The following is a 15,222-nucleotide window of genomic DNA, read 5'->3' as shown; positions in this document are numbered from 1 at the left end:
ATTTTTTTTTTACTTTAGAATAAAGCTCCAAAACAAGACAATGAGGGGAGAAAAGATGGGATGTGTGACCATCACAACTCTTCTGTATTCGCACGCTGCTGATATAGGTCAGATGTACGGGCTCTTGTCGTAATTATAGCATGAAATCTCAAAAGCAAATAAACAGCTAGAACCATGTACACAGCGGGAGAGATGACAAACAGAGCGGTAGAATGGGAACCATGTACATAGCAGGAGCGGATTATGTGAAGTCAGGCATAGAGGATGAGTCTAGTCTTATTAGCCAAGACCATACTTCACATAATTAGCTTCTGCTATGTACATGGTTGCCCTCTTGTCACTTTGTTTGGAACTCTCACGACAATTTTTGCAGTCTCTTTTAACTTCACTGATCAGAAATCTACAAACCTTACTCATTCTCTCCTCTCTGTTTTCGGTGTTGTTTATCTCTTCCTATGTGGTCTGGGGGTAGTGACAATGCTGTTTCTTATAGGCAAAGAGCAATAAAAGCATCTCACAAGAAGACAAATTAGGTCCGAATTTAGGAGAATCTTCCTTATGTTGTACAACTTCAATGTTAGCATATTTGAGGGAATCAAAAGCAAATAATGCATGGAGTCATTCAATTCATTGATATCCACGATCAGTGGTGTGGTATGGCCACTACTCAAAAGGCAAAGCCAAAATAACTATTTCAGTCACAAACCAATTATTTAAGCTTTTGTAGTTACACAAACAATGAATCTAGTTTATATGTGAGCAAAGTGTCTGCGGTGTCTTGTAAGAATTGTAGTTTGTACCCGAAGGCCCAAAGACAAAAAAAAAGAAGCATAATTAGAAATAGCTCCAATCCCACACTCTTGTTTTAGCTTTGAATAAGTATTAAACAGAGAGGACAACAAATAATGTGAGTTAGCTGAAAGTGTTGTAATGGCTTGTAACTTTGTTATCCTTAAAATACGGAACCTCTCATAATATTCATTTCTATGTCAAACTTTAAATAAATGCATATACTTTAACGTTTACTTGAATTACGTTACAACTGCGACACTCTCTCTAAGTCGATGTAAAATAACATAGGATAAACTCAAACGATAATAGATTTTAATTAGTCTCGTTCTTGTAGGCTGGAATGATAACAACCAACAAACACGTACACTAGCTTTCCATATATTGTTCAACATTCCTCCTAGCTAGGAACACAAGCACAATTCTTGGCATAAATAACTTGTGAAGGAAACAATAGAGCATTAGTAAACTATTTTTTTTTGAATGAATTATAGTAAACTAATTAACTAGATGGTCGCTAGTGTTTCTTCACCAGTAAATGGTGGCTCGTAATCCTAATCACTTCATGTTAACTCACTAGCTATTTTCTGAACAATATTTTTATAAGCTTAAGCTGACAAGGATTATTTACCCCATTCATACCATTAGGTCATGTCGAAGTCAGATTTGTTCCCATGATGCTTGGAGGAGAAGAAATGCATTTAATCCACCGACTTATAACACCCGTAGGTTAGATATTGTTCGCTATCACTGTATCACACTTGCGGTATTGGATGATGGTTAAGCAATAAGGTAATCAGAGATGAAGGTGCATCTTGTCTACTATGTGATGAGCCTAAAATTTTTGTTATCATATTTGGAGGGTCTTAAATTTTACTCCCTCAGTTTTTATAATAGACGTTTTGGAACAATTGTTTTGTGTCAAAAAATAATGCAAAATTATTGACAAAAGACTATACTTACCCTTATATTCATTCTATCAATGTGCTTTACGGGATATAATAATCAGTTAATGGAGGATATAAAAGGTATTCTATTCAATGCTTTAATTTATGTGGTAATCTCTGAAACTTCAAATAAAGAAAAACAGAGGGAGCATCATTAATAGATCATACATGCATGTATTGTCTCCTGTGTCACATCGTGGTGTATTTAAAAACTGATCTAACAAAGATAACTAAAGACTAATTCCGGACATGGGGAAGATTATGGGTTAAATCCCGAACATCTTTTAACAAAAAAAAAAGAAGAAGAAGAGATAACTAGATAAGCTAACCCTAGAGCTCAGACTATTATAAAATGAGCGGAGTCTTAATGAGAGAATGTGAGATATATCTAAACTAAGTTAGGAGATAGCTAAACTGAGATATCTAAGCTAAACTAACAAAAATAAATAAACAATAAGCAAAAAGAAAACAAAGTCTCAATCGTGCTCGTTAAGTCGCTTTACCAGAATATGGAAATGCAACATTTGTCGGGATACAAAAGAATGAATGGTCCATATATTCATGCATGAGCCTAACATTATAACAAAAAATAGACGCAAACAAAAGACAATTAAAGAGAGAGATAGAGAACAAAGTGTATGAGAATAGAGCGACATTGATGATTCATTTCTCGGCCAGATCTTGTCTTGGAACTTTCTTCCAACCTCGCTCTTATCCCAACCTTAGCCCTTAGTTTCTCGACCAGTCATCTCCGTTAGTTTTCACGCTTGTCTCTTTGCCTTACTCTATTAATTAATTTTGGATCCATCGCCAACGTTTTATAACTACAGCAATACTATTGAATTATTTTATTAGGTTACGAATTTCCTCGAGATCACGGCAAAATGAAACTACCTTTGAATTGTTCCTTCTGAATAAAACTAGTTCTAAGAAAAAAAAATGCTATTGGCACCTGGAGACCATTTAGTTCTCCTTACTGAACTATGCAACATTAGGAACGAGGTATGTGTGAGGACCGGTTCTCATGACCTAGACATAACCAGATGAAACATTTGTATTGACCTTGAATTTTTTTGTTTTTTGTTCACGACCTTGAAATTCTTAAAAGCTACTATTTATAGACTGAATGATTCCCAAACTATCAATATTTAAACAAATAAAAATTAACTTAAAAATGTTTAGGACCCTATAAATTTTAGGTCCAACTCGTGTGTCCTAGGTAGAAAGACTGATCCGAACTAAGGAACATTATGAACCAAAGATCTTGAATTTCTTGAATACAAAAAAAAAAAGAATAAATGCTATTCGTTTTACTCTTTAGATCCTACTAAACCATCTTTGTTCCAAGTAAGAAAGGATGGTCGAATCTTTACTAATGCCATAAATAAAAGCAAACAAAGTGGTGTAGCCAACTTGCCTATGAGATCTTCGGCGACGTTGATCGTTTTAAATTTAAGAAAGCTACAAAAGAGTTATAGTTGACAAAGAAAACATAGAGGGATGTATATATAAAACTTTGAGGGCAAAAAAAAGGGTTGGAGGAATGGATGATTGGTCCCCATCCTCCTAACCCATGATGCTGCCAGTAAATTCTTTCAAGGGCAACCAACCATCCACGTGTACCCTCAAACCCTACAACCTGTAAAAATTCATTTAATACATGTATCTTAAAAATTCGAATAGTAGTCCCCAAAAGTTCTTTTCTTTCATATTAAAAACACAATCTTGAAGCATATTGCAGAAAACAAATTTAGCTACACCAAACTTGTGACCAAGAATCTTTTCTTTTTTACTTGTAATGGACTCTATGATGTTTATCCATGTGAATCACACATGGTCTCATGAGTTACTTATTAAGGCTAAGCACTAGGATAGCTCCTCAATACATTGATATAAAAATGTCAATAGAAAGTCATACAAATATACAAATATCTATATAGAAACAAAATTCTTTCTCAATACATATAACTGTTATAATTATGAATAGTGAAATGAACTAATGATTTTTTTTTCTTTCAGTTTGTTAATTTATATGTTGAAAGTGTAACTTTTTGTAATTAAAAAGAAATATTCCGGAACAAGGGTTCGGTGTTTAGAGTCTCAATACAGACAAGATCTCCATTTTGGTTATCGATAATAAAAGTTATTTTTTAAAGATAGATGTTTTAGAAAAATAAATTGTTTCACAAAGATGTAATTTTTATGTTTTATATACAAAAATTGCAAATTTCAATAAAATTGATTGAATTTATTGAAAGACTATTGGTTAAAATGCATTGGAATTCATAATTTTTAAAAATGATGTATAGTTAATGTGTTTTCTTAATATGTGTGAAAACATCAAAACATACATCTTAAAAAAACAGAGGGAGTAAAATTTTTAAAAAAAAAGATTAACGTTGAAAACAAGAATAATATGAAGGTTCAAATCGGTCACCGGTCATCTCTGCCCCGTCCGTCTCTCTCTAAAAAAGAAAGAGAAGGAATGTTTCGCAGCAATCATCACCATCAGCTTCGTCTTCTTCTCTGAAACAACAACAAACTCCAGCGAGACTTCTTCACTTATTATTATTATTATTATTATATACACTTTACAGACTCTCTCTCAGAGAGAAAGGTACTAACTTTAACTTGGGAGAGATATGGGAGGCGTGACATCATCAATGGCGGCGAAGCTAGCCTTCTTTCCGCCGAATCCGCCGTCTTACAAGATCACCAGAGACGAGGCAACGGAGCTTCTGCTGATGGACCCTTTCCCACATCGAGAAAACGTCGACGTTCTGCGTCTCCCGACGCGAAGAGGCACGGAGATCGTGGCCATGTACATCAGGTACCCTATGGCGGCAACGACTCTTCTGTATTCACACGGGAATGCTGCTGATATAGGTCAGATGTACGAGCTCTTCATCGAGCTCAGTATTCACCTCCGCGTCAATTTGATGGGGTTAGTTTCTTTCTTTCTTCCTTCCTTGCTTCCCCTTTTTGAATTTCAAAGCACAGATCTTTCTCTGAGAAAGTTTTGATTTTTATTTTTTAATAATTGCTCTGTTTTCAAGTAGATTTGAAGCTTCTAGATGCCAAAAAAATCCAGCATAGTTGTGTTCTCTCAGTGTGTAGAAGCTGATAGTCTTCTGAAAGTTTAGGTTTTGCAGAATAAAGTCTAGAATTTTTTTGCTTTTATGATTTGTTCTTAATAGAGATCTACAATACTCCTTTAATCAAGGAGACAAAAGTGGTTTTGCGGTAGGGCTTGAGTTAAACTCAATGAGTTTGATGTTTTTGGTTTTGTGCCAACATTTCTATTCCTAAACATTCCAGATCTGTTGTTTTGTATTTGTTAAAGGCAAAATGTAGCTCTTTGAGATGGAACAGCTCATCATAGATTAGTGTCTCCCTTTCTTCTGTCTAATCTCATAATGAACCGGACTATAGTAGGATTTACTCGTGTAAACATGTTGTGGTTGTGTTCACAGGTACGACTATTCAGGGTATGGCCAATCATCAGGGAAGGTGAGTAAACTACATATCCTCCTAAGGCTGGCTCTCTTTAGTTCCGTGGCGAACATTATTGATCTTTTTGGTTTTGTTGCAGCCCAGCGAGCAAAATACTTATGCTGATATTGAGGCTGCTTACAAATGTCTGGAAGAGAACTATGGAGCAAAGCAGGAAAACATTATTCTGTATGGTCAATCTGTAGGGAGTGGTCCGACCGTTGACCTCGCTGCACGTTTGCCTCGTCTAAGAGCTTCCATTCTCCATAGTCCAATTCTTTCTGGGCTTAGAGTCATGTATTCCGTCAAGCGAACTTATTGGTTTGACATATACAAGGTAAGCAAGCATCATATACACCCTTTTTGCTTTCTGTACATCCTTGTCAGCATTTTATTTTGATCTTCTTCTTCTTCTTCTTCTTCTACAGAACGTTGACAAGATTTCTCTGGTGAGGTGTCCTGTCCTCGTGATCCATGTAAGTTTGTGGTATGGACCCTTTCTCTGTTCAATCATCTTCAGTATAAGTATTTATTGGTGAAAGCTTCTCTGAGTTTTGCAGGGAACAGCGGATGATGTGGTTGACTTCTCGCATGGGAAGCAGCTGTGGGAACTCTGCCAAGAGAAATACGAACCGTTATGGCTCAAAGGCGGGAACCATTGCGATCTCGAGCTCTTCCCCGAGTACATTGGCCATCTCAAGAAGTTCGTGTGCGCCGTGGAGAAATCAGCATCGAAAAGGAACAGTTCTTTCTCGAGAAGAAGCATGGAAGGAGGAGACCCTCCTCCTCGGCATAGCGTAGATGCACCGAAGAAGAGCAAGGACGGAAGAGAAAAACAACCGAGGAAAAGCGTGGACAGGCTCAAGTTTCAAGGATACAAGCTGAGCCACATTGAGAGACCTGAGAAGCTGAAGATTCCGTTTGAGGAAATGGAGAGGTCGAGGAGGAGTGTGGACATATACAGAGATAAGTCTCAGACGATGGAGAGAGCACGTAAGAGCGTGGATTGGTTGGACAGAAACCGAATTAACGAGTGAGGGGTTTGATGTTTAAAGATTCGTATTTGAGTTTCGGTTTTAATTTATTGGGATGTGTTTTGTATTCTAGTTTTTGTTTCCGTGTCAGACTAAGGAATCAACAGATAATAGATTTTAACCAATTCGCCAACTTCTCCGACTGTTCCTACAAAACACTTTTGACTGGTTTTTTTAGTATTGTTGACTGTCCCTTCTTGTTCTTGTTGGCAATGTGGAAGTTGTTTTTGGAGGAAGTATGCACAAAGATTATGTGGATGGGCTTCTCTTGGCCCATACATATCGATCCACTCGTCCTAGGCTTCCGAAATCTACAATAACTAAATTATCCAAACTCTAAACAAAAACAAGTACAGTACTTGCGGTCGTGTCGCGGACATAGCTTTTGAGTCGGGTTCTGAAAGAATGTTTCGATGAAGCCGAAACTAATCATCGGTCCAATAGCCCGAAACTGAATATCTCTTTTTTTTTTCTCAGAGTTTTATCCTTTTAGAATTTTTTTTTTTACTACTCCAAGTTGAGATTTCCTGGATAATCAAAAGTTTCATCCTTTCTCTGTTCTACTCGCTGAGAAAGCTCATAACCGCTTAACTCATGGAGTCTATATCCCTTCCCATTCTAAATCCTCTGTTAGCGTCGTCTGGTTCTAATCTTTGCAGAAAACAGAGGTCGAGGATGATGATGACTTCATCAATGGCATCTTCACTTAACTTGGCCGTCGGAACCACGTCCTTTTCCACTGTTCGTCCCTCTGTAAGTTGTTCGGATTCTCAATATCTTTTTGTGGGCATTATTAACCGTTTCAGTAACGTTTCACCATTTGATTTGGTTGATGAGAAAGTGAAAACTTGACTCTCTTTATTGTTTGTTTGTGTGAATGGTTATAGAGAGTAGGTGTTGTTAAGATGCAAGCTGTTGATGAAGATGTTGATCTGAAGCAAATGAGAGACATGGCTGCTGCTAAAAAACGCTGGGATGGTTTGGTAGGATCCTCTTTTTGCAGATTTGTTTGTCCAGCTATATAACATTCTTAATAATTGAGCATAAATAAAATGAATTCATATTTTGCGCATAGTTAAGGGAAGGAAAGGTAAAGCTTCTAACACCAAGAGAAGCAGGCTATGCCATTCAGCTTTCAAACAAACCTCTACTTGATGTCCGTCCCTCTAGCGAGCGTAACAAGGTTACATTCTCGTGTGTTTTCGATTATTACTATGCTGTTTGGAACTCTTATCCATAGAATGTCTCTACCTTCACCATTAAAAAGTCATGTAACTGCATAGAAAAAAATGATTAACATCTCTTAACCTTAGCATGGAATGTTTTTTTTAAGGTTAGTTTGAGGTCTGTGGGCATTGTCACTATTCCTCAGTTTGATGCCCTCTTATTGAGCAATGTTTAGTCAGATATCATAATACTCTTGGACCATTGTGTTTCATTAATGTATTCTTCCCTCGTTTTCTTTTTTTTTTTGTTCTGTTTTTCTCAAAAGGCATGGGTCAAAGGCTCAGACTGGGTTCCTATCTTCGATAATGAAGACAACCTTGACGCTGGAACTCTTTCCAAAAAGGTCACCAGTTTTGCTATGGGTACTTCTTCTTCTTCTGCTTCACCATTATGATATATATGATATGTTCCTCTTATCTATATGTTGTGCACTATATATCATCTTCTAATCCCATCTAAAATATAGATTAAAGCTTGTTTACACTGATTAAATTATATTGCTCTAGGTTCTAGACACTCTGACATAACCATGTTTCCACTTCTTACAGGTGGATGGTGGAGTGGTGCACCTACTTTATCTTTCAATAAGTATGTCTCTGATAGTACACATTGTATGCCTTTTCACAGTACTTATTTTCTTTCTTACTTTTCTACTTCGTTTCCAGGCTCTTCTTGCCAAAGGTTGAGGAGAAATTCCCAAAAGAAACAGAGCTGATCGTTGCTTGCCAAAAAGGATTGAGGTATTCATTAATGCCTAATGGATTAGCCTACTTCTAACCAAGTAGAATAGTAATAAGTAGTAACTAATGGTGAGATTTGTACATTAAAATGGATAGTTTCTATGGTTTTTATAGTATTAACATTCTCGGTGACAAAGTGATCCCAAGCAACACTCTGATCAAATTTTCAGTGGAGAGTTTTTTTTTTGTCAAATGAAAGTTAAGTCTTACTCAAAGTTAGTATGTTGGTATTACAACTGTGAATCACATTGGTTCATCTTATTGTTGGATGATATCCTCAAATCTATTACTTCATTCAACCATTATTTATCTTCAGATCCTTAGCTGCTTGCGAGCTACTATATAATGCTGGGTATCAGAATATTTTCTGGGTGCAAGGAGGTTTAGAGTCCGCTGAAGTAGAGGTTATATCACAATTGTTTTCAACTTTCTGTTTTTGTACTTTAGTCTTTTTTAAGTTTCATTTCATAAATCACTGATTTATGTAAAACATTCCGAAGTAGGATCTAGCCACAGAAGGTTCTCAGCCATTGAAGCTTGCTGGGATTGGGGGATTTTCAGAGTTCCTCGGGTAATGAATTCTCTCTTCTCATTGCTTTAAAAGTAAAGGTCTCAAAGATAATGCGGAGAAAAATTGTCGTGTGTTTAAACGACCATCATATGCAACATCTGGCATTATGCTTATAGATCCTTTTTGGTTGTAGTTGGACAGACCAGCAAAGAGCTCAAGCTGCGAAAGAAGGTTGGGGTTACCGTTTAGTATTTACTGCTCGTCTGGTGAGTTTCTTTGAAATCCAAAATCTCTCTTGTTGCTTTTTTGTCAGTTAGTATTCCTCTCTTGAGAGAGTGGTGGTCTCATGTCATGTGTTTGTAGTTTGGAGTTATTCTGGCAGCGGATGCCTTGTTCCTTGGGGCTCAGCAACTTGGTCATTACATTCAGGAGTTAAGAGGCCACTAGGATCTCTCTCTCTCTATCTATCTATCCAAGCTCCAAGTGGTTATGCTGCTTCTCTTCACAAACACAAAAAAAAACTGTAAATGTATGTTGAAGAATGTAGTTTTTGAGGTAAAGTAGTTGAACTTGAGATAGTGGAAAAACATGTTTAAATTTTGAAAAAGCATCGATTTCTGTTAACTATTTTTTTTCTAAAAAGTTCAAAGAGAGTTTCGGAATATTCGGCTCAGGAATTAAAAAAAAATATTTATTCCATCTAAACTGGGTGTCGTTTTAAGACAAACCTAAAACACTTCTCGTTGTTTATTCGTTTTAGCATATTCCCCAATCAATTATTGCGCCAACCAAACTCTAGTTAATTCCAGCGCGCAAGTTCTAACTAACCCTGGTTACACTACGCTCTTACACGTGGACGGTCGAGATCGTTCCCGACTGCTTCTCTTTCGCCTCTGGTTTAAAACTAGGGTTAGGCTGCGATTCTGTTTACCCCAAAAGCTTATCTCCATCATCGCCGTTTGGCTCTCTGAAAAAACCATCCCGTATTAGATCCTCTCTGTTTTTTTTTTCTTTGCTCGTATCCGTTCGAATCTGTGATTATGGAGATGGAGCGTGTTCATGAGTTTCCTCATACTCACATGGATCGCCGTCCTCGAAAGAGAGCGCGTCTCGGCTGGGACGTGTTGCCTCCAGCGCCTAAGGTATAGATCTGCTCATCTCCGTATCATCCATGAATCATAACTTTATATATTTTGTTTAATTCCTTCAGATCTCCGATTTTTTTTCTTCAAATTTTACGTTCGATCTATATATATGTGTGTGTGTTGATTCTTCCGGATCTGCGATTTTTAATATATTTTAAATCAATTAAGCTCTTGAAAATACCAATTCTTATGTAATTATGTGTTGTATCGGTTTCAATCAGATCTATCATTGCCCAAACAATATATAAATCGGGTTTCAATTCTAGATGATTGTGTTAAGGTGTTAAGATAGAATAATATTAAGACAAAACGTGGTAGGAAGTAGAAGAAGGATAGTGGGGGAGGTGTATTCATCTGTATGTTATGGTACATGAATATTGTGTAGGCTCAGGTAGGAATGTTTTGTGGACAAGAGATTGGGAATATGTCAAGCTTTGGAGCTCCTTCGGAGATTAGTAGCTCTACTTCTCTTTCTGTTAAGACTGTTGCTCGTAATGATTCTCCTCCCTGGCGTGAAGATGACAAGGACGGACATTACATGTTTGAACTGGGAGATGACTTAACTCCACGCTGTAATACACACTTTTCCATTACCAAACAAAAAAAAAAACTGTTTTTTTTTTTTTGATAATCCTAGAGTTACCTTTTAAATATTTGTTAGATTTATCTTTCAGTGTCTTTGAACAGACTCTAGGTGGCGTGTTGGTTATATAGTATCCAGTATATCTGGTGCTTTGAAAAAAAATAATTGATTTGTTTTGATTCCATTGTTCTGATTTCTCGGTGCTCTCTTTTTTGCAGATAAAATATATAGCAAGATGGGCGAAGGTATGAATATATGTTTGTTGTATTACTTTCTTATGGTTTAATACTTGTGTCTTGTTTAATTATTTTCTAAATCGTCCTTGTAGGAACATTTGGTCAAGTGTTGGAATGTTGGGATAGGGAGAGGAAGGAAATGGTGGCTGTGAAAATTGTTCGTGGAGTGAAGAAATACCGTGAGGCGGCTATGATTGAAATTGAGATGCTTCAACAGCTTGGTAAACATGACAAAGGTGGCAATCGGTGAGTATTTGTCTGTTGACTTTTTTTTTATCATGCAACCATGCATTAACAAATCTGATTGGGTGAGACTGTTTCCCAAGATTTTTTGTTTTTGTTTTGCAAAGGTTAAATCATTTTATTCTTTGCAGTTGTGTACAAATTCGGAACTGGTTTGACTATCGTAACCATATATGTATCGTAAGTGTTTTAGTCAATTTTGAGATGCCTATGATTTTTCCCCAGCTTGGGAAACGTTTTGGGGTTAAATTTTTTTGTGGATGGATTTAAATGGATGAAACAGGTATTTGAGAAGCTTGGATCAAGTTTATACGATTTTCTTCGGAAAAACAATTATCGCTCCTTTCCCATTGATCTTGTCCGTGAGATTGGCTGGCAACTCTTGGAATGTGTAGCATGTGTGTAGTCTTTGCAGTCTTTTTTCATTCTACTTGCGCTTGCATTTTCATCTTTGTTTTGCTTGTCGTTGAGATGGTTACATTAAAGTAATTGAGATTATACTCCTCCCGTTTTTTAAATGTGTTTGTTCTCTCTTTTTGTTTGTCTAATTTTGCAGTTATGCATGACTTGCGCATGATTCATACGGACCTGAAACCAGAAAACATTCTGTTAGTCTCCTCGGACTATGTGAAAATTCCTGAGTACAAGGTATATCTCGAATGCTTCTGTATGTGACTTGGTGTGGCCAACTTGTAATGTGCTAATGAAATTTGGTTGTGTTTTCTGCTACAGGGTTCCCGATTACAGAGGGATGTTTCCTATAAACGAGTGCCTAAATCAAGTGCAATAAAGGTTATTGATTTTGGTAGCACAACTTATGAGCGACAGGAGCAAAGCTACATTGTGTCAACTAGACATTACAGGGCACCAGAAGTCATTTTAGGTGAGTAGCTTTTGTTGTTAAACATGTCATGTAATTCTAGCTTCGGATAATACAGACTAATGTAAACATTTGGTTTGTGCCGTAGGACTTGGCTGGAGTTATCCTTGTGATGTTTGGAGCATTGGATGTATCATAGTGGAGCTGTGCACGGTATGTGTCTGAAGTTGTTGAATATTAACGAAGGTCCCCTTTTTTTGTTTCTAATTGAAAGATTTGAAATTTGTAGGGAGAGGCATTGTTCCAAACACATGAAAACCTGGAGCATCTAGCGATGATGGAGCGTGTTCTTGGTCCGTTTCCTCAACAAATGCTTAAGAAAGTGGAGTGAGTCAAAAAAAAAATGCTCTGAAGTCATCATAACCGCAGCCATCTATATGGGCGGGTGTTTAACTGTAGTTTTGTCTTTTTGGTTATGTGATAAAGCCGACACGCTGAGAAATATGTGAGAAGAGGCCGTTTGGATTGGCCTGATGGGGCAACCTCAAGAGACAGCCTGAAAGCAGTATTGAAACTTCCTCGGCTTCAGGTTCGTCAAGTGTTAGATTTAATGAAGTTTTTTTTACGAACGTTTACTCTCATTTGTGTTGCTGACAATGTTCATGTGTGTGCGTGTGTTGTTGCAGAATCTGATAATGCAACATGTGGACCATTCGGCGGGAGAGTTGATAAACATGGTGCAAGGGCTACTTAGGTATGATCCGGCGGAAAGACTAACCGCTCGTGAAGCACTGAGACATCCTTTTTTCACAAGGAGAAGATGACGTGACCTTGAAATTTGACGGATGTATATAGTGAGATGTGTGTTTGTAGTAGTAATAACTAGTAAAACCTTTACGAAATTGTGTTACGTGACAACCCACTACGAATTCTGATATCTATTTTGTTAAAACAAATGCTTTGAATCACTCTTTTTAGTAGTGAAGAGCGATTATTTGTCTATCTTGTATGGTAAAGTCTTTGTCCGTGTACGTCCGGATTCAAAATCTAATGTTTACAAGACGATAATGGATGATTTTCATTGAAATTATTATAAGCTGCAGCTTAAATGGAGTACGCGTATTCGCATTGAATGTAGCAAAGAAAAGTAACATCTTTGGAAACTGCGAAAGAAAATTTTCAAAATGAGCCAGTCAAATGAATAAATAAACTATAGTTTACTATAATCAACCCAACTTTTGTTTAATTTATTAAAACAGTGACAGGCCCCCATATTATGCGTTACGCAAAGAAATTACTACTTTAATCAACGGGACGAGAGACATCATGTAGTTTTTTTTCATCAGCAGAGAGAGGAAAACTACACGATTTGCAAATAAGAAACAGAATACCTTCCGTTATATCCTCCCCCTCCCCTGACCTCTCCGATCCCGGCTGACCTCTGCTGGTAGCTCTGACCGATCCTAACAGAAGACAAATCTCGCAAAGCTATATTGTTGTAATTGTAAGTCCTTCGTCTACCATAATGTTGTTTGTTAATGTTCTTCGGCACTCAACGACTTCCGTCTCCTATCCACGATCTTGCGCGAGAGATCTCAAGCATTGACTCCGTCCACGGTTTTGTCTTTACATCACAATTAGATGTCTTAATGATTCTTATTCCGAAAATAACTTACAATTGCAGCGTTCTCCATCCAGCGTTTGTTTTCTGATTTACATTCTCTACCAACTGTTGAATAACTTTTATTCTTTTGTGGATGTTCAGAGGTGGAGTTCATGATGGGTTCTGTAACCACACAACCTCTCTTCTCATTCGGTGTCATCGCCGATGTTCAATACGCCGACATTCCAGACGGCCGCTCTTTCTTAGGCACTCCCAGGTACTACAGAAACAGCATCCTCGTCCTACAGAAAGCAGTCCAAGCTTGGAACCAACACGGAAACCTCAAATTCGTCATCAACATGGGTGACATCGTCGACGGCTTCTGTCCCAAGGACCAATCTCTATCCGCCACCAAGAAACTCGTCCACGAATTCCAAAAATTCCAAGGCCCCGTCTATCACATGATCGGCAACCACTGCCTCTACAACCTCCCGCGCCGAGAGCTGCTTCCTCTGCTAAACATCCCTCGCCGTGACGGTGACGACAATGCTTACTACGATTTCTCGCCTACCCCTGAGTATAGAGTCGTGGTGTTAGACGGGTACGACATCAGCGCTGTTGGTTGGCCCGAGGATCATCCCAAGACGCTCGCTGCGTTGAAGATACTCGAGGAGAGGAACCCGAACTCGGAGAAGAACAGCCCCGAGGGGCTTGTGGATGTTGAGAGGAGGTTCGTTAAGTATAACGGTGGCGTGGGGGAGAAGCAGCTGGAGTGGCTGGACGGTGTGCTTCGGGGTGCGAAGGAGTTGAATCAGAGAGTTATCGTGTGCGGGCATGTCCCTATGAGTCCTGGCGTGGCGTCTAAAGCTGCGTTGATGTGGAATTTTGATGAAGTGATGAGTGTTATACACAAGTATGATGTTGTTAAGGTTTGTTTGTCGGGGCATGATCATAAAGGTGGATACTTTGTTGATTCTCATGGGGTTCATCATAGGTCATTGGAAGCTGCCTTGGAGTGCCCGCCAGGTACGTATTCGTTTGGGTATGTTGATGTGTATGAGAACAAGTTGTCTCTTGTTGGTACTGATCGGATGCAGAGCACTGACTTTGAGATCTAGAGGAATTGATAAATATGATTTGTCTTGAATGCAGATATTGTAAAACATCATTCGATTGTTATATGATGAAATTATATTCTTATTGTGATTGTAATATCATACGGCTGCATGTACCTATGTGTTTTTTATGCTTTGGGAATAAGGTGGATGAAATAAACATTAGTTTTGGACGAGTAAAATCATTATCATATAATCTGTTTTGGATTTGGTTATGTGTTACATGAGTACCACCGGTAGTGTCTAGCTGTAATTTACAGGTGGTACTCATGTAACACATGCTTACCAGTTATGCTTCTTTAATACATTCAGTCCAGATAACAAAAGAGGTACAGATAATGTTTTGGTTAATTTTATTTTAGGATCTGTTAGTGTTAACCATTTCAAACATTTCTCTATAAAATAGCATTTCTCTATTTATATATACATACATTAGACTGATTAGAGCAAACACACATTTTTTATTACAGAGCTCATCTGTTTTTGAAAGAAAAAAAGTAGAGATTTTTTTTTTTGAGTCGAATCCTTAGAAAAAATGTAGAATAAAGTACAATCCTAAAATGTAAGAGAACTCAAAACTGATTTTTCATCTCTTTATCATAACTGCAGTCATTGCAATTCAAACAATAAAGACTGATGAGACCAAAAACTCGCATTTCTAAGAAATGTTGAAATTTCTAAGGATAAAATTTTTTCTCTAACAAAATACATCTCAAACGATTTATAGACTTTTCGTA

The 15,222-nt window shown here is 37.6% G+C and overlaps 4 protein-coding genes across 7 annotated transcripts; all 4 read left to right on the top strand.

The window, feature by feature from the left end:
* The first annotated feature begins 4,180 nt into the window (after positions 1-4,180).
* Positions 4,181-6,397, top strand: LOC108839676 (uncharacterized). The gene is made up of 5 exons (XM_018612442.2): positions 4,181-4,680; positions 5,210-5,246; positions 5,329-5,565; positions 5,657-5,704; positions 5,789-6,397. The coding sequence occupies exons 1-5, from the start codon at positions 4,379-4,381 to the stop codon at positions 6,263-6,265; spliced, it is 1,101 nt and encodes a 366-aa protein (XP_018467944.1). The 5' UTR covers positions 4,181-4,378; the 3' UTR covers positions 6,266-6,397.
* A 287-nt stretch (positions 6,398-6,684) lies between these two features.
* Positions 6,685-9,367, top strand: LOC108839678 (rhodanese-like domain-containing protein 11, chloroplastic). The gene is made up of 10 exons (XM_018612447.2): positions 6,685-7,015; positions 7,150-7,245; positions 7,338-7,445; positions 7,755-7,851; positions 8,038-8,077; positions 8,155-8,229; positions 8,546-8,633; positions 8,733-8,800; positions 8,934-9,006; positions 9,104-9,367. The coding sequence occupies exons 1-10, from the start codon at positions 6,857-6,859 to the stop codon at positions 9,185-9,187; spliced, it is 888 nt and encodes a 295-aa protein (XP_018467949.1). The 5' UTR covers positions 6,685-6,856; the 3' UTR covers positions 9,188-9,367.
* Positions 9,368-9,660: 293 nt separating this feature from the next.
* LOC108839674 (serine/threonine-protein kinase AFC2) lies at positions 9,661-12,769 on the top strand. 3 transcript variants are annotated; one of them, XM_018612439.2, is made up of 12 exons: positions 9,661-9,882; positions 10,271-10,457; positions 10,687-10,713; positions 10,797-10,950; positions 11,079-11,127; positions 11,231-11,345; positions 11,504-11,595; positions 11,680-11,830; positions 11,916-11,980; positions 12,057-12,154; positions 12,254-12,356; positions 12,454-12,769. In XM_018612439.2, exons 1-12 carry the CDS (start codon positions 9,781-9,783, stop codon positions 12,589-12,591), a joined length of 1,281 nt encoding a protein of 426 aa, XP_018467941.1. In that variant the 5' UTR covers positions 9,661-9,780; the 3' UTR covers positions 12,592-12,769. The 3 variants fall into 3 exon arrangements, with proteins under 3 accessions (XP_018467941.1, XP_018467942.1, XP_056859176.1); XM_018612440.2 differs by lacking the exon at positions 10,271-10,457 and having other exon boundaries at positions 9,742-9,882; XM_057003196.1 differs by lacking the exons at positions 9,661-9,882; positions 10,271-10,457; positions 10,687-10,713; positions 11,079-11,127; positions 11,231-11,345.
* A 329-nt stretch (positions 12,770-13,098) lies between these two features.
* On the top strand, positions 13,099-14,582 carry LOC108839677 (manganese-dependent ADP-ribose/CDP-alcohol diphosphatase). Of its 2 annotated transcripts, none has more exons than XM_018612446.2 (2): positions 13,099-13,271; positions 13,533-14,582. In XM_018612446.2, the coding sequence occupies exon 2, from the start codon at positions 13,544-13,546 to the stop codon at positions 14,486-14,488; it is 945 nt and encodes a 314-aa protein (XP_018467948.1). In that variant the 5' UTR covers positions 13,099-13,271; positions 13,533-13,543; the 3' UTR covers positions 14,489-14,582. The 2 variants fall into 2 exon arrangements, with proteins under 2 accessions (XP_018467948.1, XP_018467947.1); XM_018612445.2 differs by having other exon boundaries at positions 13,099-13,384.
* Positions 14,583-15,222: the final 640 nt, after the last annotated feature.

This window comes from Raphanus sativus, chromosome 2, assembly GCF_000801105.2.
Source record: "Raphanus sativus cultivar WK10039 chromosome 2, ASM80110v3, whole genome shotgun sequence".
Classification (NCBI taxonomy): Eukaryota; Viridiplantae; Streptophyta; class Magnoliopsida; order Brassicales; family Brassicaceae; genus Raphanus; species Raphanus sativus.
The sequence above is the reverse complement of the archived record's forward strand: the minus strand, read 5'-3'. Positions and strand labels throughout refer to the sequence as shown.

Bases quoted from the DNA above. Each gene is read 5' to 3' on its own strand.
- LOC108839676 (XM_018612442.2), top strand. From the start codon at position 4,379: ATGGGAGGCGTGACATCATCAATGGCGGCGAAGCTAGCCTTCTTTCCG. The intron at 4,681-5,209 runs GTTAGTTTCTTT...TTGTGTTCACAG, and splicing joins CTCCGCGTCAATTTGATGGG to GTACGACTATTCAGGGTATG. The intron at 5,566-5,656 runs GTAAGCAAGCAT...CTTCTTCTACAG, and splicing joins ATTGGTTTGACATATACAAG to AACGTTGACAAGATTTCTCT.
- LOC108839678 (XM_018612447.2), top strand. From the start codon at position 6,857: ATGGAGTCTATATCCCTTCCCATTCTAAATCCTCTGTTAGCGTCGTCT. The intron at 7,446-7,754 runs GTTACATTCTCG...TTTTCTCAAAAG, and splicing joins CCTCTAGCGAGCGTAACAAG to GCATGGGTCAAAGGCTCAGA. The intron at 8,634-8,732 runs GTTATATCACAA...ATTCCGAAGTAG, and splicing joins TAGAGTCCGCTGAAGTAGAG to GATCTAGCCACAGAAGGTTC.
- LOC108839674 (XM_018612439.2), top strand. From the start codon at position 9,781: ATGGAGATGGAGCGTGTTCATGAGTTTCCTCATACTCACATGGATCGC. The intron at 11,346-11,503 runs GTGTGTAGTCTT...CTAATTTTGCAG, and splicing joins ACTCTTGGAATGTGTAGCAT to TTATGCATGACTTGCGCATG. The intron at 11,596-11,679 runs GTATATCTCGAA...TTTCTGCTACAG, and splicing joins TGAAAATTCCTGAGTACAAG to GGTTCCCGATTACAGAGGGA.
- LOC108839677 (XM_018612445.2), top strand. From the start codon at position 13,306: ATGTTCTTCGGCACTCAACGACTTCCGTCTCCTATCCACGATCTTGCG. The intron at 13,385-13,532 runs GTTTTGTCTTTA...GTGGATGTTCAG, and splicing joins AAGCATTGACTCCGTCCACG to AGGTGGAGTTCATGATGGGT.